The sequence below is a fragment of the Dipodomys spectabilis genome, unplaced genomic scaffold (genome assembly GCF_019054845.1).
Source record: "Dipodomys spectabilis isolate Male_0828 unplaced genomic scaffold, ASM1905484v1 ptg000096l, whole genome shotgun sequence".
Classification (NCBI taxonomy): Eukaryota; Metazoa; Chordata; class Mammalia; order Rodentia; family Heteromyidae; genus Dipodomys; species Dipodomys spectabilis.
Window position 1 is genome coordinate 13,713,031 of NW_024870773.1, and position 21,291 is coordinate 13,734,321.

Here is a 21,291-nt window from a genome sequence, read left to right on the forward strand (position 1 = left end):
ACAACACCCTGTAATGAAGTTGTCAGGATCAAACATCAGCCTCTACCTCCCCTCAGTGATCAACAGAACTCAGAAGCTAGCAAGCATGAGTTTTCTAAGGAATCTGTCACCAACACTAGTGCCCATCCCAGCATCCCAACCTCCATTAGAAGTATGAATTACTTCTCTATGCCTTAGGCATAGGTCATTGTCACCAGTCCCCTCCCACCCTGTCTGGTCTTTCTCAGAGTTTTCTGCCCGCTCCTCCTCACTTCATGTCTCCCTCCTGTCCACTCCCCTCCCCCCAATAGCTATTCATTTTTAAAAAATCCAAACCTGTAAAAATAAAAATGAAATTGCCGCACCTTCACACAGGCTCATTAACTATGAGCACCTTTCTTTGGTGCTCAACAGAGAACTAGTTCCTCCATGGCTCTCCACTTTAACCTTAAGCCAGCTCTTAAGAGCCTTGTCCAGATGTTGCTGGAGTCCTGGCTTGGGTGGGGGACCCTGTGCTTCCTCCTGGTTACAGTGGCTGGCTTTGGCCAGAATCACCTGGTGTTGACAATCTCCTGTTGCCTGACAAATACCTAAACACTGCCTTGAGTATACTAATCTAGAATAAATACTGTGTGTTAGCCAGGTGCCAGTGGATCACGCCTGTAATACTAGCTACTCAGGAGGTTGAGATCTGAGAACTGAAATTTGAAGCCACCCTGGCCAGGAAGGTATGTGAGATTCTTATCTCCAATAAATTACTCAGAAAAAGACCAAAGTGGTGCTATGGCTAAAGTGTAGAGCACTAGTCTAGAGCCAAAGGAGCTCAGGGACAGCTCCCAGGCCCAGAGTTCAAGCCCCAGGACCAGCAAAAGGAGGGGGTTATGGGGGGCAGGGGGTGGGGGGAGGATGGGAAGGGATGGGAAGGGGAAACAAGGAGGAGGCATTATCTTGCCCATGTAATTGGAACTCCTCTGTACAGTATTTTCACAATAAAAAAAAATAATATGTTCTTTCCAGAGTATGAACTTGGGCAAAGGAATGAACTTCTCAAGGTCTCTATTGATCACCTGGTGAATGGGATATGAATGTGCTGATGACCAGCATGCTTAGCAGAGTGGCTGGGACACTGCCAGTGTCCATCAGCCAATTGTCATCTCTGTCAAACACTGAATCTGACAATGCTGGATGCTCCAACTAGCCAACCCATCATTGTTTTCTACAACTTTTCTTACCTCAAGATACTGACTCAAATCCATCCCAGCAGGGAAGCCTTCTATTCATTGTAGGCCCCCTTCTATCTCCTCCCCGTAAGCCTCTAGCCTTTCAACATACCCCACTGTTCAAGCACCCAAGTGTTTACCATCCCAGGAACACACTGTGTATTTACACCCTTCTAAGTTATAGTTCAGATCAACACCCAACTGTTTCCTATGCTTACTGCTGCTCAAAAGATAGTATCATTTCCTCCAGACTCACAGGGACTTTTTTTTTTTTTTTTTTTTTTTGGCTTCTCTAGGAAAACACTTCCCACAGGTTCACAAGAATGGCTATTTATATGTTAGTAAGCATAGTTTTACTATTTCTCTGGGAGCTAGTTCCTACTTCATTTTTTTTTCCCTCATGAGTCAATCTGACCCCTTGATCTCTTCCAGGTAATAGAGCTCAATCATGAGTTTTTAATGCTAATATAACCCATGGCTGGGGAAATCTTTCACACAGCTTTTGAGACCTGACTTCTTCAACACATTCTGGCCCCCGCAACAGGAAAACTTGAAATAAAACCTGTAAAAGACTGAATACAAAGTTCTTCATCGGGAGCCGTGCCATGTGAACGAATATATATCATCAAAGAAGCCAGCAAGAGATGACATGTGATCGCTGAGATTTTTTTGTTCTACAAGTAACAAATACATAGCAGGGCATTCTGACCTCCGTGAAGGCTTTCTTCTTGCCACAGCTCTTCCAATTGTCAGAGGAAAAGATTAAGTGAGACTCTTAATTCTTCCCTCTTCAGGGGAGGAATTTAAACTTCCATGAGCTGGAAGTTAATAACTGCAGCAACTCAATAGATCAACTCACAGGCGGGGAGAAATGGAAGTATAAAAACTTACTTTTGAAACAGCAAGTACAAAAAAAGTACAAAAATCACTTTAAAATAATCTTGGTACTTTATGGAGGACATGGATGTTGATATATCATTACATATTAAAAAAAAAAGTCTGCTGGGCACCAGTGGCTCACCCCAACAGGGAAAAAAGTCCACTAGAGACTCTTACCTACAATTAAACATCAAAAAGCCCAAAGTGGAGCTGTGGCTCAAATGGTAGAGTGTTAATCTTGAGCAAAAATGCTCAGACACAGCACCCAGCCTCCAAGTTCAAGCTCCAGTATAGGTGCACAAAAGCAAACACTTGTGTATATGTATGTATACATATATACATACACATACATACACACACATACACACATATACATACATACATATATATACATACACACACTGTTTTTTAAATATAGGAAAAAAATGGTAAAAGGAAACCTGAAAAGTCATATTCATTCATGTGTCTAATTTGCATAGGTATAATGAAACTAACATCATTCGTGCATTGCCCACATGCAATAGTTCACATGTAGTTTACCATCAGAGAAATTATACTAAAAGTTGAATCAGATTCTAGGTTATGCTGATGAATTTAATTTTCCATAGCTCCCAGACTTCTGATATGTCATTATCTAGAAGTTATTGATACCTTAAAAAGATTTCACACCATGGAGAAATAGTCTAAATAAAAATTCCATCTGATAATATAAAATAGTATTCATCAAAAAGAACTCCAGGAAATGAAAACAAGAGGTTTTTCTCTTTGTTGCTGTCTTTGTGGGGTTTTTTTGTCTTAAGGAGGGTAAGAGGAGCATAAAAATGAAGGGAAAAAGGGTGAACAAATCCAACAGTCATTAGACACTATCTTGAAAATAAACTCTATAACTTGTGGATGGGATGGGGGGAAAACTGAGAAAGAGCAAAGGAAGGAATGACATTGTCCAAAAAGACATGCACTCTTTACCTGACTGTAACCCCTCCTTATTTCACCTTTATAACAACAATAAAAAAATCATGCAAGAATTTTAAAGTGGATTCTTAAGGTACTGGTTGAACTTAATACGCTTATTAAGTACTTTACTTATACCAATTCATAAAAAGAGATGAAGGCATCCCATATCTGTATGAATCTATTGAAGCAGAGATAGGGAATTCCTCTTTGGTTCTTTACTTTTCTAGAAAGTGGTCTGTTTCTGATTTTCTAGATAACTAGCTTTTTGGTTCAATGTTTGCCGTCATCCATTTATTATTATACCAGATACTTGAGCTATAAGGAAACAAAAATGATTCTATATAAAGCTCATTGGAACAAACACTATCTGTTAATGGTTGTATAGGGTCTCCCCAAATTCCTATGTTCGGGCTCCAGCCACTCAGGACCAAGAACTATAGATAATTTGGAGATGAGATCTTCATAAAAGTAATCATTTCACATGGATTCACTAGTGTGGACCATACACCAAATGACTGGCATCCTTACATATGGGGGAAATTTGGGTTCAAGGCCAGGTAGAGATGCAAGTGGCCATCTGGAAACCAAAGAGAACAGCCTGGAACAGATTGTCCTTTGAACCAGGGTTCAAAAATGTTAGGACTTTCTAAGCAAGAGAAGTATCTGAGGTCTCAGGCCCCAGATACTCAGACAAGACAAGGAGATAAAATGCAGGCTCAGCGAACAGAGGTCCAAACAGGCAACTGTCTTCAGGCTCTCTTACGACAGGTATAAAGGAAGAGAAGGAACAAGGACTGGGAACTCCCTTATGCTAAGAGCACCAAGGAAGACCCAAAGATGCAAAGCACCATACCAAACAGAATTCTCTAAAATATGGCAATGTATGACTGATTGGTGGGAAAGCTTTCAGGAGGTTCCCAAATCTATATGTTCCCCAATGTAAGTCCATAGAAGACTCAGAAAAGGTTCTTGAGTTTTCCTGTGACCATCTTCTTTCCATTACTTGATTCTCAAACTTGTAAAATAAGCTGAGACCCAGATAAGGAGCAGGGGAAATTTCAGCGTCTTTCCCCACATCCCTATCTGCATCACAGAACACAGGTATGAGGTCCCAGGTATGGAGGACAGAGATAAAATTTCAATACTGAAGTTGTTAAACTAAACCATACTGAACTTTTTAGACATAAGCAAAACACACACACACACACACACACACACACACACACACACACACACCACTCAAAAATGAACTTCTTTGGCATCTGACAACCATCCAAGGTGAAAATTTCCAGAAACAAACCAATAGGGACAGGAATCAACAACATTCTCAGGTAGAGAAGACAGAACTAATTCCAGCTTCTACTACACTAGTACCTCAGATAGCTCACCTGAACAAAAAAATGAATAATTCAAACAAGTAACTGATCTTCAGCAAGACTCCGAAAAGTTTAGAATTTAATGGAAACATACCCTTTGTGGTCAGGTCAGTGCTCAATGAAACTTTCCCTAGCCACACTTACTAGTTGCTCTATGTGAGATTAGCTGAAGAAGGTTTAAATTATTCTCATGGGAATAGTACATTTAATAATTTAAAAATCACTGTGTGGGAATTCTATGACTTCACATGGCTTAGCCAAACAGACAATGATTAAAAATAGAAGAAAACAGGGTTTTGATGGAAACTATAATTCCAAACAATCTGTGAGTCTAAGAAAATAAAGATCACCTGCAAAAATAATTCTTGGTTTTAAAGTGATATATTTATCCCAGTGCAACAATTCTCCCCCCACCCGGATACATATTTAACCCACAAAATAATAGAGAACTTAATTCAGGACAGGATTCTCATTCCAAATACATAAAAATCGACACTAATGAGGAAGATTGCTTATGCAACCCTACCCTTGCACTCCTACAAAAATTATGTTCACATGGACACAGTTAAATTTAATTACTGTTAAAGTACAAATTCTAAATTTTGATTTAATGCTGTGTAAGATACATACATCTAAGGGACAAAAAGTAAAATATTCTTTGTAAAATACTCTTAACAGTTGATTTTTCATTGAAAAGGTAAACATTTTTATATTGACATATTTATAAAAAGTTGTTGAGAGAACACAAAACAGATTCTGCCATTCACAAAATCCACGTGAATGTCTAGAAAGATAGGAAGACATTTACAGGAAACCACAGCAGCACTAAATCTACCACCTTGTTATTTATAGTTGTGTTTGTGACAATTTCAGTCTAAGAAGGCAACAAGCCAGTATTTAAGGGCTGAGAGATTTATCCAACCTTAAACATATCAGTCTACACAGGTCTGGATTCTGTAATCATTATCACAGTTTAATCTGCCTTTGCAAAACAAAACTAAAAAATAGACCGTGTGTCGCTGTGATTAATCGTTCATATTTAAAGCCAATCTGAACTAATACAAAAGATCCAAAAAAGCAGCAGAACATGGTACTGGGAGACAGTGGAATTTGTTTAGAATACCATGTTCTCAAAGTGTCAGGCAGCCTTCTGTGAAATATTTGGTTCATTCCATTTTGTCATCCTGATTTGTATTCTGGAAGCCCTTAGAAGCTACAGGATCATCTCGTTACAACCACAACATATGTCGGTGAGCAAAAACTTCACATCAGCTGCTGAGGAGTTCTTCTCTGCTTTACCACAAAGAATAATTGGACTTAAAAGTTCCAAGAACATGATACTGAATCCTCAGACTTAACTTTGCAACACAGAGGTCACTCTCTGAGGCTCAGGGATGCAGCCAAACAGTTGGCCAGCGTTCACCATACATGGCAAAGTGGTATAGGAGAGCTCAGATGACCGTGGGCTCTCAATGAAAAGTGACCATGCTGGAAAATCATCAAAATAAAGCACAACTGGCAACTTCTCTCCTTAGCATTTGGTGTTCTTCTTAGGAAAACTGCCAGGTACATCAGGGTAGCCAAGGAGATCACGTGACTTTAAGAGAAGGAAGAAAAGAAAAAAATAACAGAAGCTGAAAGAAAGAAGGAAAAGAGGAAAGGCCAGACAGACAGACAGACAGACAGACAGATCAGGCTAAATAAGAACACTGCTCCCATCTACGCCCACCAGAGTTGCTTTAATTTTGATGTCCAGGACGTTATTTGCAGATGTACATAGTTTCCCTTGACCTTGGCAATATCAAAGAATTTGTACAGTTAGCAGTTCTTGCACAATCACTGGAAAAGAACAGCACAAATGTTCTACCCTTCAATGCCAGGCCAGCCTTGCTGCTGTTTATCCCACCTATTTCCTTCCAGTAAACTAATTTATCCTCTGGGTGCCAGTGGCTCATTCTTGTAATCCTAGCCACTCAAGAGACTGAGATATGAGGATTGAGGTCCCAAGCCAGCCCAGGTAGGAAAGTCTTTAAGACTCATCTCCCAGGAATCACCAAAAAAAAAAAAAAAAAGCCATAAGTGCAGCTGTGGCTCTGGTGGTACAATGCTAGCTTTGAGCAAAAACAATCTCAGGGACAGGACCCAAGCCCTTGGTTCAAACACCAGGGCAGCACCAAAACAAACAAACAAACAACAACAACAAAAAAAACCTAATTTATCCACATAGGAACTGCTGCTTTTTCTTCTTTCTAACCAATAGAACTTAGGGATTTTTCTTTGCTTTTTTAATGAAGTTGGGAAGAAAGATCTAAGTTAGAAGAAAACTTTTCCACCTAGTAGACTATTAATTATGCAAAGTACTAAATGCAAAGGGTTTAAGGATTGCAGCTTTTCCAGAGTTACAGTGACAGTAGTAGTCTCATTCACTCATCTGCTCACAACGCAAAGCCAAAGACAGAGTTGAGACTACAATCAAAGACCACCCTGGTATCTATAATTATCTACATAACAGCCCAAGATAGTCACAAATACCTTTTTAGTACATAAACAATATGAACAACAGAATCCATGAATTCTATTTACCGTGCCTCAAAGTTGTGTTAATACTTCCTAGCATCGGTTAAAATGGAAATATCTGCTTATAAAGCAAAGGCCTCAACAGCCTGGAAATGGCTCCGTAGGAGCCTAACTTAAAGCCAGGGTTTGTGTATGTGCCCAACTTCCCCTCAAGGTCAATATGAGCCATTCTGGGACCACATCAGCCAGTCACCCTGGAAACAATGCAACAGCCCTGGTGCCGGTGGTTCATGCCTATCATCAAACTACTAAGAAGGCTGAGATCAGAGGATTGTGATTCAAAGCCAGCCCAGACAGAAAAGTCTGTGAGATTCTTCTCTCCAATTAACTACCAAAAAAAACAGATGTGGTGGTAGTTCAAGGAGCCTTGAGCTTGGAAACAGTGCCCCGGCACTTAGTTCAATCTCCTGGACCAGCACATATACATCAAAAAACCCACAGGCTATAGGTGATTCATGCTCAAGCTCATCTCTGTTTATCATCTTTTGTTGTAAAGAAGGAAGGCTTTCAGAAGGCTCCGCCAAAAGTATGGTTTTTGAATTTTATATGAGAAAAGACAAAATATTCTTCCAACTCCAATTTTCTTCATCACCAACAAGTATGGTGGAATATGGTTGAAATTGTGACACCAACTGAGAAATTTGCGCAACATTTGAGGGAAAAAGGAAAGGTTGGTTTTTAAAATTCTCATACAACCACTAGGTGCTAGTGGCTCATGCCTACAATCCTAATTCCTCTTGAGATTTGAGGTTCGTGGTTTGAAGCCAGCCCACGCGGGAATGTCCATAAGACTCTTATCTCCAATAAATTACTACTTTAAAAAAAACCCTGAAATGGAGCTGTGGCTCAAGTGGTAGAGAACTAGCCTTGAGCAAAAAAAGCTCAGGGATAGCACTCAGGCCCTGAGTTCAAGCCCCAGGATCAGCACCAAAATGAAAAATCCTCATACAAACAAGAACAAGTGGCTCACACTTATAATCCTAGTTACTCAGGAGACTGAGATCCAAAGTATCTCACTTCTAGGCCAACAGGGACAGAAAAATTTGCTAGACTCCATCTCCAAAGTATAACAGCAAAAAGTCAACCTGGAGGTATGGCTCAAGTGGCAATAGTACTAGCCAAACAAACAGGAGGCCCACACACACAAAAGAATCCTAAAGTCTAGTGAAAAATTATAATGCTGATGATCTTATTGTCTTATAAGTAATAAAGTCAAAAAGCAGATAACTTCTTATCTTTACATGCATTCTTCCTAAAGATTCTGAAATGGAGGCCTGGGTACTGTCCCTTAGTGTTTTTGCTTTTAATTTTGTCGTTCATAGGGCTTGAACTCAGAGTCTAAGAACACTTCCTAAGCTCTTTTTTCTCAAGGCTAATGCTCTACCACTTTGAGTCACAGGTCTGCTTCCAGTTTTTGAGTGGTTAACTAGAGATAAGAGTCTCACAGGGACTTTTCTGCCCAACTGACTTCAAACCAAGATCATCAGATCTCAGCCTCCTGAGTAGTTAGGATTGCAGATGTGAGCCACTGGAGCCCAGCTCCCTTAGCTTTTATTGCTCGAGAATGGCATCCTACCACTTAATCCAAAACTCCACTTCTGGCTTTTTGGTGGAGATAAGGGTCTATCTCACTTTTCTGCCTAGGCTGGCTTTGAACACTGATCCTTAGATCTCAGCCTCTTGAGCTGCTAGGATTACAGGCATCAACCACCCAGCTCAGTAAAATTTTTAAAGAACTCACATAAACAACAGTGGACTCTATGCCATTAACTTCATTGCATCTTTCTACCTTGAAACATCTCTGCTTCCAATTCATGACCTGTCAGCCAGCTTCCTGGCATCATTTCTGAATTGCCAGAGCTATGGGGACCAAGAAACAATCTTTTCTTCTCTACCTCCACCAAAATTCAGCCTGGATATAAGTGGTAGGGGTTACATTTTCCAAGGGCAACTTCCTTTGTCTCTGAGGCAGAAGAAATATGAATGCTAAAATGGCAAAGCTCCTGGGTGACTTCCTTCGACAGACTTCCCTAAGTGACAATGTCTTCGAGCCCTAAACTCACCCCAGAATCATGACACCTGTTGTGCCCAGGAAACTGTCAGACCACAGTACGCATATCCTGGGCACCTCTCACAGTCTTCCCAGGACCCTCTGCCCAGAAATACCATCGGAACATTGCTGTAAGCAGGTGTCTCTTGCTTCATCTTTTCATTCCCAAAGATTCTTAGCAAACACCATCTTACTGCTTCACTCATTCTCATCGTCTAGCTTTTCCTGCAACCAAAACAATCTATAATTGGCCTAGACCAGGACCAACATTGTTCCAGTTGAAAGTTCCCCAGACATATACTACTGGGGTTCTCAGCAGCTATGGGGGAACTGGTGACTAGGAAGAGCTCTGTCTACATACACACACAAAAAAAAAAACCAGTATAGAGCAGTAAACAGCTGTGAACAGAACACAGAACACTAGAAGAGGCCCACCAGCAGACTCAATGAACATAGGGAGAGATGGAAGTAGAACCAATCTCTCCCTCCTCCCCCTCCAAATAAATCCAAAACTCAAAAAGGATTTATAGCAGACCCTTCTGGCAACAAACTAATGTCCTGGTGAAGAACCCAGAAAAGCAATTTGTAAAAGTGACATCCCAAAGAATGTGCTATTTAGACAGTTTTCCCAGTTGAAAAACTCTCCATATCCAGAGAATGAGTTGTCACCAATAGAAAGGTATTACAGGATCACACCTGTCATCCTACTTAGGAGGCTAAGATCTGAGGATCCCAATTCAAAGGCAGCCCAGTCACAAAAGCCTGTGAGACTCTCATCTCTAGTTAACCACAAAAACAAATGAAGACAACAAAAAAAGAGAGTGGAATGTGGCTTAAGTGACAAGTCAAGCAAGAGCATGACCCCCAAAGTACTAGCACAAAGAGAGACAGAAGGCCAGAGGACAGAAGGACAGAGAGAGAGACAGAGAGAGGAAATGATCAATGAGAGAATTGGCCAGAAATGGTCATCATTTAGGCAAGAAAGAGGTTCTCTTCAACTCTTCCATCCCCTACTCTCCACCATGAGGAGAGAGATCAAGATGCATGTATGCATTTCATGAGATTTCACAGATCACCACAGTCCTTAGGGACCTGGCTGTCTATACGCTCCTCTGGGACTCAAAGGCCCTTCTGGAACCATAAAAAGAGTGTTTATCTGTTGTGTGATTGAACTTGAAACATCTGTTTATGGGATGGTCGCAGGAATATACCACAGTATAACAGAAATGAAGACTACAGCTTTGTCTCCATGGACAGCCACTTATTCAATGACATCTCATCACTCTATTTTAACCTTCAATGTGTCAACCACTCAAGACCATGTGCTTGGCTCAGTCTAAATCCAAAAACAAAAGCAAAGAAGAAAACTCAAGCAAGGACAACCACCATATCTCCACCTCATTCTCCAAAGAACCACCCAAATCCAAAAACAAACAAACAACCAAAACAACTGTAATATTCCCAAAGCACTTCTGTTATTCTGCTACAAAGAAACCCATGGTAATGAATTCTACCCCTGACTTTTCTCGACCTGCCAGAAAAGGAACTGTAATTATCCCTCCAACGTTCACTTAAAATACAAATATTTTCATTAGGACATAAGACCGTACAAGGTTGGCTCCAAAGTTCAAGTCAAGCAATACTCAATGGATCTTAAGGATGAGAGTTTAAAACTACTTTAAAAAATGAATTTCGTCTTAAATATACTTCTGGAAACGTAAATCAGCTTTCCTACCTGACGAACGAAACTATTTGAGGTAGTATCAGAGGAGGTACTTCCGTCAGATCCTTTAAATCTGTTCTTCCTTCTGGCTCCTTTTCCATAGGACTACAAAAAATAAAAAAATAAAGGGGAGAACAGATTATTATTAGACCTTTGTACAAGGAGAATCCAGGCTACTTCTATACAACAAGACAGGCTGTAAATGCACAATAAACTGCCATTGTACAGAAAACACTGGAAAATCAGTCTATATGGAAAAAAGTTTTTAGATAAGGCATTTAATAACTAATGCATTGAAACAATTCACAGCATTTGCAAATAGATTAGAAGCCAAGAGGCAAAAGCCACGGAAGAAAAAGCATTCAAAATATAGGCATTTAAATTAGGCCCTGGTTGCGCACGCTTGTAATCCTAGCTGTTCAGGAAGTTGAGACCTGAAGATCATGGTTTAAAGCCAGCATGGGCAGAAAAGTCCATGAGCTTCTTATCTCCATTACCAAAATACTAGAAGTGGAGCTGTGGCTTAAGTGGTAGAACACTAGCCTTGGGCAAAAACTCCAAGTCTGCCACCAAAAAAGAAAGAAAGAAAAGCAAGCATGAAGGCATTTTAAAAGACTAGGGGAAATCTTGAATGGCAAAGTGCTTGCCAACTATGCTTTCCCTAGTACAAGAAAAAAGAAAAGAACGAACTGAAGGAAGAAAAGGAAAAGAGGAAAGGGAAGCATTTAAGAACAAGAAATCAAAGTTAAAAATAATTAAGAATAAAGAATTGAGTCAAGCACAAATATGTACAAATGAACTTATTTCTTCACCAATCCATGTATAATGCTAAGTATAAAATTATTGCATATATTATAAGTGAAAAATATAACGACACAGAGGTCTAGAGTGAAATACATATAAAGTCCTGTCTATTGCAGACTTTCAGCCTATTTCTTAAACCTTTTCAGAACTATTTTTCTCATCGTAAAACTGAGATTAAGTATTAAACAAAATTATACTTCCTAGAGCAATTTTAAATATTATATGGAATACTTTATTTAGAGCATTGGAATAAGATTGGGCATATGTAAGGATTCAAAATACACAAACACATGAAAATTGGAAAGTAGGAGACAGACTGAAACATAACAATTATCAGGCTTCTAGATACTTTATCCAATTATCAAAATCAATATCCCATTTTTAGTCACTATATTCATAGTTTGAAAATGCTACTGGGCTGTTTGGTGCATTCATGAGGTTTAAATTAAAAGTATCTTCATAAACCATCATATATGCAACACTTAGGCAAGCTGAAATCTATCACAAACATTTGTGTTATGAGTAATTTAGATTAATCTGTAATCAGCAGGAGAGTGGTATAATATTAAAGCAAATTTTTTTCTTTAAATATGTTTGTTCTCTTCCAAGTATCTAAGGGGTTTATATAATACAAATGGGTTTCCATGGCATTTAATTAACTTTTTAAAAAGGAAAGACCAGCTCGGCCCAGCTTTCATAATGTAATGTACAAGATTCACTTCACAGCTTATTCTTCTTTCTTACATAAACATTATTCAGTAAACTGTTGAAAAATAACATTCTTTTATCAACACCCTTCCTTTCCCAATTATTGGTAAAGGACAGAATGCTTCACAAGGCCCGAGAAGGCTAAAATAAGGTCTGAAAAAAATCTAAAATTAAAAAAGATCTATGTTATTCCATTATTCCATATGGAAAAATACTTATTACCCTGAAAGGCTTTTTAAGGCCTGTCATATTTCTTTAGACGAATTGGGGATGACTTGGGTTAAACATACCATTTAACCTCATGAGGAGCATACTTATTGTTTTGTTTTCAGAACAGAGACAACATAATGTTACTCCATTAATACTTTCTCTTCAGGTACCATTTTCAGATGAGTGGAAATGTGTGTCGTTACAATTAGGTGATTGTTTGCTTTAGCTTTCTCCTGATAAACATGTTTTCCTATTCAGCTGCCTCACAATTACACAACAGACATTAGAAGAGCCACAGGAGGAAGATATTTAGTCCTAGGGGAGGCTGTTGAAATTTTTAAAAAAAAAAGAGGGGGGGAAGAAATGGGCCTATTTAAAAGTGTGAGTTAATTCTTCTAGACCTCTGGGAATACCATTTACAAACATTATTTTTAGGCAGCTTAGCTTCCTACAGGGTGAATGCCTGATGGATTTATCGCCATTTTCAACAGTCTGAAGCCACTCTTTCACACAACATCTATAGCACAATGAATCACAAGCAAACTGGTGACAGTTTTGAGGAAAATATATACTATCTTTTCAATCACTTGGGGGATTTTGTTCCTTAGCTTCCATTAGTTATAAAAGGGAGGTATTTCCCTGCTACATTTCCCCACGCATGCATTAAAATATTCCAATCTATCTCAACCTTCCCTCTCCTCCCATCTTACCTTCCTCTTCTAAAACCAATGTCAACAGGTTTCGCTGTTCTATTTTCATAGCTGCAAACAATCTACTTTGACCAGACTCATCTTCCTCCACCCTCCTCCCACTAGTACCCTCCTAGGTTGAGTTGAGGTGTGACTTTTGGAAAAGTGCTAACTTACTTGCGTTTCATAGCATCTGTTAAAAGCAAAACAGATCCACTTAATTATACTCTAATTCTGCAATTTTCCTCATTCAGTAATTTCTCTTTCCAACTGTCCTTCTTGTAAACTTCAAAGTGACAACATTCTTTTTGACAAGAGAAAAAAAAGTAAAATTTCAAGTAGAGTTGGGAAGTCTATTTTTATGTACCTTAAGACAAAGTTAGTGAAAATTAAGACTGCTGCCAGTATCCTTTAAGCTAGTGAGCATCTAAAACTGAGTCCAACTCACAATTAAGGAAGGGAGTATTTTATCTGAAGGAATTAGAAACAAAAAGAAGACAAACCATCTTCTAAATGAAAATAAAAATAAGATCAAATGTCCTAATATTTAAATTCAAATGTCCTAATATTTAGTTGATATTATGTGGAAATAAAGCACTGTTTCCTTAATTTTCTACTTGTATGAACAATGTAATTTTTACTTTTTAGCAGCACTAGGTACATGACACTCACTGTCAGAGACAACCCTTGGAATGGTAGGAGGAGGACGAAGTGGAGTGTTGCCTGAGATATGCCACCCCATAGATCCTTGCTGGCACAGGCAGCTTCCTAAGTCCTTCTTGGAACAAAGCTACCACTTTGTTTACATTCCCTTAACTATATGAAGCTTAATAAAAACAAATTATGTCTGTATAGTGAAGAGGAAAAGAAAACTCAAGGCACCTAATTTGTTTTAGTTGTCCTGAAATACCAAATTAAGATGTCAGAAACTTCTAGATTTCTCTAAAATTCACCTTTAAAAAAAATATTAAAAGCTGGGCTTCAGTGGCTCAGGCCTATATTCCTAGCTAATCAGCAGTCTGAGAACTGAGGATCGAGGGAGAGGGAGAGGGAGAGGGAGAGGGAGAGGGAGAGGGAGAGGGAGAGGGAGAGGGAGAGGGAGACGGAGACGGAGACGGAGAGGGAGGGAGAGAGAGGGGGGGGGAGGGAGGGGGGAGGGAGGGAAGGAGAGAGGGAAAGAGAAATAAAGAGAAAGGAAGGAAGAGAGAGGAGGGATGGAGAAAAGAAGGGAAAGAGGGAAAAAAGCAAGCAAGCAAGCTGCAAGTGGAGCTGTGGCTCAAGTGGTAGCGCACAAACAGACATGCATGTGCAAATACACACACAATATTTAAGATCTTCAAAATTCAGCATGATGTTAATATCCGCCTTGCACAAATCCTTCCTTGATAATTAAAGAAATGGATTTGTCTTAAAGCCCAGTCAATAAGGAGTCATGGTTTCAGATGGAATTCAAATCCGATTTCTGAATGGTTGAAGCACAAGGTACTAGTGAATTCTTGAAGTTACTCCTCAACTGGATACTTCAGCAGGGTGAACAAGGCTGTCAGGGCAGCCGCCTGGGGACAGCTCTTCTGGGCTTGATGGGGAGGTGGCAGCTCCAGCAAAGGGAGCTGAGTGCTAAGGCTATTTCTCACCCCCTCCATTCATGCTCAGTGAAGTTGATCCCTTCGAATTTTAGACTTTCCCTTTATAAATCAGATCAAAATCAACTTTAGCTCTCTGTAGTTTGAAAGAAACAGGCCTCTCTGCTACAAAAATCATAGAGTGCCACTTCCCACTGAGGGGTTAACAGGCTCAGCTTTTCTTAAAGAGCCAGAGCTACATTTCTATATAATTCAAAGGAGTTAAAAGTTCCTATCAAAAACTATAAAGAAACTACAACTACCAGAACTAAAAAGAGGACCACTCAGACATTGTATTTCAGATTTGTAGAACATTCAGAAATTCTCCTGGCATGCTTCTATTTTTTCTATGCAACCCCAGAAATATATTATATACATATACATATATATAATATATAAGCATTCAAAAGGAAAATGACCTGTAATAAGGAGCAAAGATTTTTTAACAAAATATAAAGCACAAGGTCTATGACTGCTACATCTGGAGACTATATAAGATTGACCATTACAACTTAGACCTAGAAGTTTCTATTAAAAACAAAATTAAAACACACACACACACACAAACTGTGGTGATTTGGTTCTAAGGATACAGGCATATAGCCAGTGCCCTGTATTGCTAAATGCCCTAGCTATATTGCCAGGACTAGTACTTGAAAAGCAGCTGGTGAGCCAGGCTGAGATAGAACCAGCTGGGATTGGTTGCTAGGTGCAAAACAAACAGGGCCTATGCTCGCTGTCCATTTTCAGGTGTGACTGGAGATGCTAGCTACAATCTCTGAGGCCTAAAGGGCTGAGCTATTGCTCTTGGTTCTTGTCTATTTCCTCTTTACCATTGTCACTTGTGTCCCATTCTCTAGGCCTTTGTCCAAAAACTCTCCAAAAGAATCACAATAGGAGTCACCTGGGGAAAGGATATTTTTCTAGAACTGCTTGAGAGGAAAAAAAAAAAGGCAAACAGCAGACAGGGGGAATTAATTATGACTCTGTATTTGCATTTCATTGAACTCAACAGGCTCAAAATATTATCGCTTCAACCTGTGATGAATTCAAATGTTATTCCTTGAGGATGTGTTATAGTCATTATTGTGTGTTAAGTTTTTGAAGTCTGTTCAGACTGGCCACAGTTCAAGAGCTCAGAAACCACAGGTAGCTGGGGGCTATTGTAATGAACCTTGCAGATCCCCAGTTTGGAGAAAGTCCTACAAGAATGTTTGGCTTTGGAGGTAGCCCTTGCCCAAGTTTGCACTGTTTTAATAAGTTACCTACAAAGTAATGCAAGGTTCTTTCTTCAGAACTTTTTAAGAATTTCTAGTGAGGTGGCTATTCACGCTAAGAAATATATCCACTTTGCTTTTTTAACAGTTCTAGATGGAGGGGGAAATGCACCCATTATTACAGAATTCTCTTTGCTAGGATATCTGTAAGGACCATGGAGAATTTGTAAATCTATAGTTTTTGCTTTCATCATAGAAAGCATGCAATATAATCCTGAGGTGAAAGGGAAAGGATTCTGAAAACACAAGAAATGCTTGAATATTCTATTTCTAGATAGAATCACTATTACCCAGTGTCTTAGCAAAGAGTGCTTTCTCTTGCAAGCCAGCCTCTTTTAATTTTATCTGGACTCTGTTCTGCCCAGAGATACAATGGCTGGCATTCCCAATGCTCACAGAAACCTCTGATGTCAGGAGTTAGCAGATAAAGTAAACAAAGTAATGCTGCCCTACAATAATGGATGTAATATGAACACAATTTAGGTAAAATTGCTTTTGCTTTGGGAAGGCAGAGAAAGCCAGGGAATAGATGTTGTAAGGGTTAAATATTTAAACCTCACCCGGAATTATACACATCTAAAATCCATTCCTCTCTTCCCCTATTCTACCCTGATTCTATGCACTCACTTGCTAATTGTTCAAGCTTGACCTTTGAAATGTTTGGTGCTTAAAGGACCTGCTGGGTGGTTATTTTATCTGCCTAAGTGTTCTGAGGCCTCCAAGATGTGGCTTCTGATTGACTGCCCAGTCAGTGTAATGCCTAATTGTATGCAGTGTCTAACTTCTCACACTCTCTTCAAAGTAGGAGTTTTGAATGCATGCTGTAGATTACACTTTTAAATCTGGTGACTGCTTTGTGTGTGGCTCTCTACCACCTCTCTCAAAAACATTCACCTGGCATTTTTTTTTAATCAAATGCCACCTCTTCTATGAAGATCTGCCTAAGTCCTCAAAATAGAATACTGGTGACCTTTCCTCCTCATGAGCCTTACAAAGTTCTCTTCTCTACTTAAGAGATACCATTGCTGTACATTTTTCAGACTTGGAGCTACTGGTATATCAAACCTTTGAAGGAAGAAACTATCTTCCAGTTATACATGTTTGATGACTTACCACATTTAATAAATCACCAACGAAATTAGTACCTCTTATTGGAGTACAGTCATGCTTTTAGGGAAGGGAGTAAACCCTATCATCTCCAATGATTCAAGCACTCTATTTGGCTGTAAGTGTAAAAACAAACAAACAAAAATCCCCCCAAGGAACATTAAAAAAAAAAAAAAAGCTCTAAAAGTCCCTTACTGGATCAACACTCAAGACCTCCATAACCATGGCCTCTGAATTCAGTTTTTACTCTTGCCTAACTTGGCACAGGTTGGCATAAAGGCAAATGTAAGCTGTGTGGACCAGAATTCAGATCCTAGTTACTTGTGTGTGTGCCAGTCCTGGGGCTTGAATCCAGAGTCTGGGTGCTGTCTCTGAGCTCTTCTTGGCTCAAGGCTAGCGTGGCCTATCACTAAAGCCACAGCTCCACTTCCGGCTTTTAGTGGTTAATTGCAGATAATAGCTATGTGAATACGCCCGTATAAAATGATGCTTATAGAAATGAACTCCAAGAAATGAAAACAAGATTTTTTTTTATACTGTTTGCAGTTATTTCTTTTTTCTCTCCCCCCCCCCCTTTAGTTTATTTCGTCTTTGTTTTTTTTTGTTTTTTTTTAAAGAGGCTCATGGACTTTGCTACTGGGACTGGCTTCAAACTGTCAACCTCAGATCTCAACTTCCTGAGTAGCTAGGATTGCAGGTGTGAGCCTATACTCTTAACTATTGAGTAAACCACATGGTCAAGGCAGATTAAATCTGGCTTTTTTTACCACTCCAAAGAGACAGATTTCCTATTATATAAGTTTTTAAGATTCTCCATTCTTTCTCCGTCTGGAATCCAACTATGTTCTCTAAATGGAAGAAAGCTCAACAGAGCGATGCCCAGCCACAAGTGCCCTCGCTCCAGTATCAAAATACAGTCCATTTCCACTTTCAACACAACAGCGGGTGGAGGACACGTGCAAACATTCCCGGGGGGCAAGGGTTGCACCCACACCCTACCTACCTACCCCACAGTCACGCTCCTCTCGCATGCTCTCCATAGCTGCTGTATTGTGTGTGTGTCTGTGTGCGCACACACACGTATGTGTTCATACGCGCACGCAGGCATAATAGTCACAATTCACAACAGGACAAACATAGGCTTGGAATCAGCCAACCCAGGCCATTTAAAGCAAGAGGAAACGATTCTGCGGCAAGGAAATGTAACCCTAGCCTCTCAACCAACCGACCAGCCCAGACTCGGGGACTCCCCAAGTCCTCACCAGCGCCACCCCCACACCGCTAGTATAAACGCTGATCTAGAGGTGTCTGTCACCCCAACTGTACCTGCCAAAGCGTGACGTCAGTGCCACCTTCTCACCGTCCAAAGCCCACAACTGGTATCTCCTACTTCACAAGGTGTAGAGCCAGGACGATTGCTTTTTCTTCTTCTTCTTCCTCCTCCCCCGCCCCCACTTCCTCACCCCCAAACTGCTATTACTTTTTAGAGGAGGAGAAGAGATCCCCGAACTGCCTGAAATGGCTAACCTTTTCTGGAGGAACAATAAAGAAACAATAATCACAATAACAACAACTTTCTCTTGATTCCCACCTAGCTGCCTCCTCTCTCCTTGGAGGATGGGGGGGTGGGTAGGAAAGTGGGGTTCCGGACAAACCTTGTCGAGTGCCCAGGGCAGGGATCTCAGATCGGAAAAGCTGCCCCCCCCCACTCTCCGCACCCCGCACCCCTGCCCGCCCCCCTCCACCCCGCTCCCCTCCCCACCCCGCGCTGCGGCTTCCCCACGGGGGGCCCTCCAGAGGGCCGGGCGGAGAGGGCCCCCCCCGCGGGCGGCGCACCCCCTGACCCCCACCCCCCCAGGACTCACGATCTTGAGCAGGTCCAGTCCGCTCGCCTGGTTCATGGCTCTCCATGCGCCTCTCCCGGGCAGGGGCGAGGCCAGCGGGGCGGCGGCCCCCCGGGAGACGCCGGGGCGGACCGGCAGGTCTCCCCCGCCCCCTTTCCCACTTGCTTGGCAGAAGCCGAGGGTGAGGGGGGGGGAATGGAAGCCGAGGCGGAGGCCGGCGCCCGGGGGGCCGGGTCCCCCCGCCCCGCACGCGCGCGCACACACACACACGCCCGGGCGCGGGGAGAGGGAGGCGCGGGGGGCGCTCGGGCGCGGGGCGGCGGGGCCGGGACGCAGGGGGCGGCGCGCGGCGGCTCACAAAGCCGGCCGAGGGCGCGGCGCTCGCGCTACCTGTGCTCCGGGCGCCCCGCTCTCCAGCGGCTCCATCTGGATCCCGGGCGCCGCGGCCGCCGCTGCGGGAGGCGACTTGGACATGTCGCTCTGGACCATTGGCGGAAAAATCGGAGGTGTGGCGGGGGGAGTGGGGGGTGCAGTCCGCTTCTCAAGTCTGCGACCGGCCCTCCCGGCGGCGGGTCCCCTGCTCCGCCTCCTCTTCGCCCCTCTCCGGGGCGTGGGGCTGGGGGGGGGGGGCGCGGGACGCGGCCGGACCGCGTGCGTGAAAGCGAGCGGCGCGCGGAGCCGGCGGGCGGGCGGCGCGGGGCGCGGCTGGGTGGCGGGGAGAGGGGGCTCTCCGCCCGCGGTGGTGGAAACGCCAAGTGCGAGCGCCCGGAGGGAGGGAAGGAGGGAAGGGGGAGGGGGGAGAAGGAGGGAGGGGGGAGGCGCGTCGGAAAGCGAGAGTGACACGCAATCCACCAGCCCCAAAAAGTTCCTCGGGGAGGCGCCCAGCCCGTCCCCGCCGCCGTCGCCTTGGAAAGTTTTCCGAGGCATCGCAGCCTCGGCCCTGGCGCGGCTCCCCGCTTGTTTTCAGGTGGACCCGGGGCCTCCCCGGCGCGGCTGATCGTTATGAATGTATTCGACGAAGGATCCGGCGGGCGATTGAAAACACTCGGTGCAGTCGGCCACCAGGGACCCCGAAGGCACGGGGTCGGACTTCCCTCCCCCCCCCCCACTCTCCCCCCTCCCCTCCACCGCACCTGTGTCCCCGCGTTTTCCTGTACTCCTCCCCACTCCTTTTTTTCTCCACCAAGGAGCTTTCTCAGCTGGGCAGAACTGGGCTTTTTCGATGGGGCTGAGAAATCCTACTGTGAAGTTTGGGACAAAATAAACCTTTCCTTTAGATCCTAACCTCTTAATAAAATGGCTTAGAAGAATCCAGATTTTCCTGGGGTGTGTGTGGTGGTGGGGGTTAACTTTTAGTATGACAGGATGCATCTTCTTTTTCACAACTTTGACTTGAGTGGCAATCTCTGCTGGTACCAGTTTTCCGGACACATAAGGTCTCCTACTTTCTAACAAGAGTTGTATATTCTGGAATATATGCCATGTCTTCCAATTGCCCTTCCTACCATATTTTACTGTGATGTAGGCACCACCTTCCTTCTGGGCTCTTCTCTGAAACAGCTATCTCTTGCAAACCTCTGGCCACCAAGCACTAGTCCTAAGCAGGCCCTTAACAACAAAGCAGGTGTTGTGGTAGGCTTAGAAAGTTAGGTAGGTCTCACCCAAGTGCCATTGGTTTTCTTCACCTCCAGTGTGAATGCCATTGTTAGTTATATCTCACTAAATGTTAAATAGAGGCACTGAAATATGGGTTGGCAATTGTTTAAAAGGTCAGTGGCCACTTTAAAACACACACACACACACACACGGAAGTGGGGAGCTAAGAAGCTGTAGTTTAAGATATGGGTGACCCTGAGCACTCATCCATAGTTCACACCTGTAATCCTAACTACTCAGGAGGCTGAGATCTGAGGATCACTGTTTGAAGCCAGCCCAGGCAGAAAAAGTCCATGGGACTCTTCTCTCCAATTTTAACTACTAAAAATCAGGAAGTAGAGTTGTGGTTCAAGTGGTAGAATGCCAGTCTTGAGCAAGAAAGTTCAAGGACAGCACCGGAGTTCAGATTCCAGAACCAGCCCACACATACACAAACAATACCAACAACAAAGCCAGATGTGGAGCTAAACATCAGAGCCCAGATCCTGAATTCAAACCCCAGTACATAAAAAGCTAACCATATCTGTGCATCTAGAACACAACTAATAAAGTGCAATTTACCAGCCCTTTGGGGTTTCTAAGTACAGAAATAGTATATAGAAACTAATTAGCATAC

The 21,291-nt window shown here is 42.3% G+C and overlaps 1 protein-coding gene across 3 annotated transcripts in view; it reads right to left on the reverse strand.

The window, feature by feature from the left end:
• The window catches only part of Cacnb2 (calcium voltage-gated channel auxiliary subunit beta 2), a 303,237-nt gene extending 284,161 nt beyond the window's left edge, over positions 1 to 19,076 (reverse strand). For all 3 annotated transcript variants that reach the window (XM_042686032.1, XM_042686031.1, XM_042686030.1), the window contains exons 1-2: positions 19,041 to 19,076; positions 10,771 to 10,863 (exon numbers count right to left, since the gene is read on the reverse strand). In XM_042686032.1, the coding sequence (XP_042541966.1) occupies positions 10,771 to 10,863; positions 19,041 to 19,076 (129 nt within the window). The remainder of the gene's footprint in view (positions 1 to 10,770; positions 10,864 to 19,040) is intronic.
• Between the last annotated feature and the right edge of the window lie 2,215 nt (positions 19,077 to 21,291).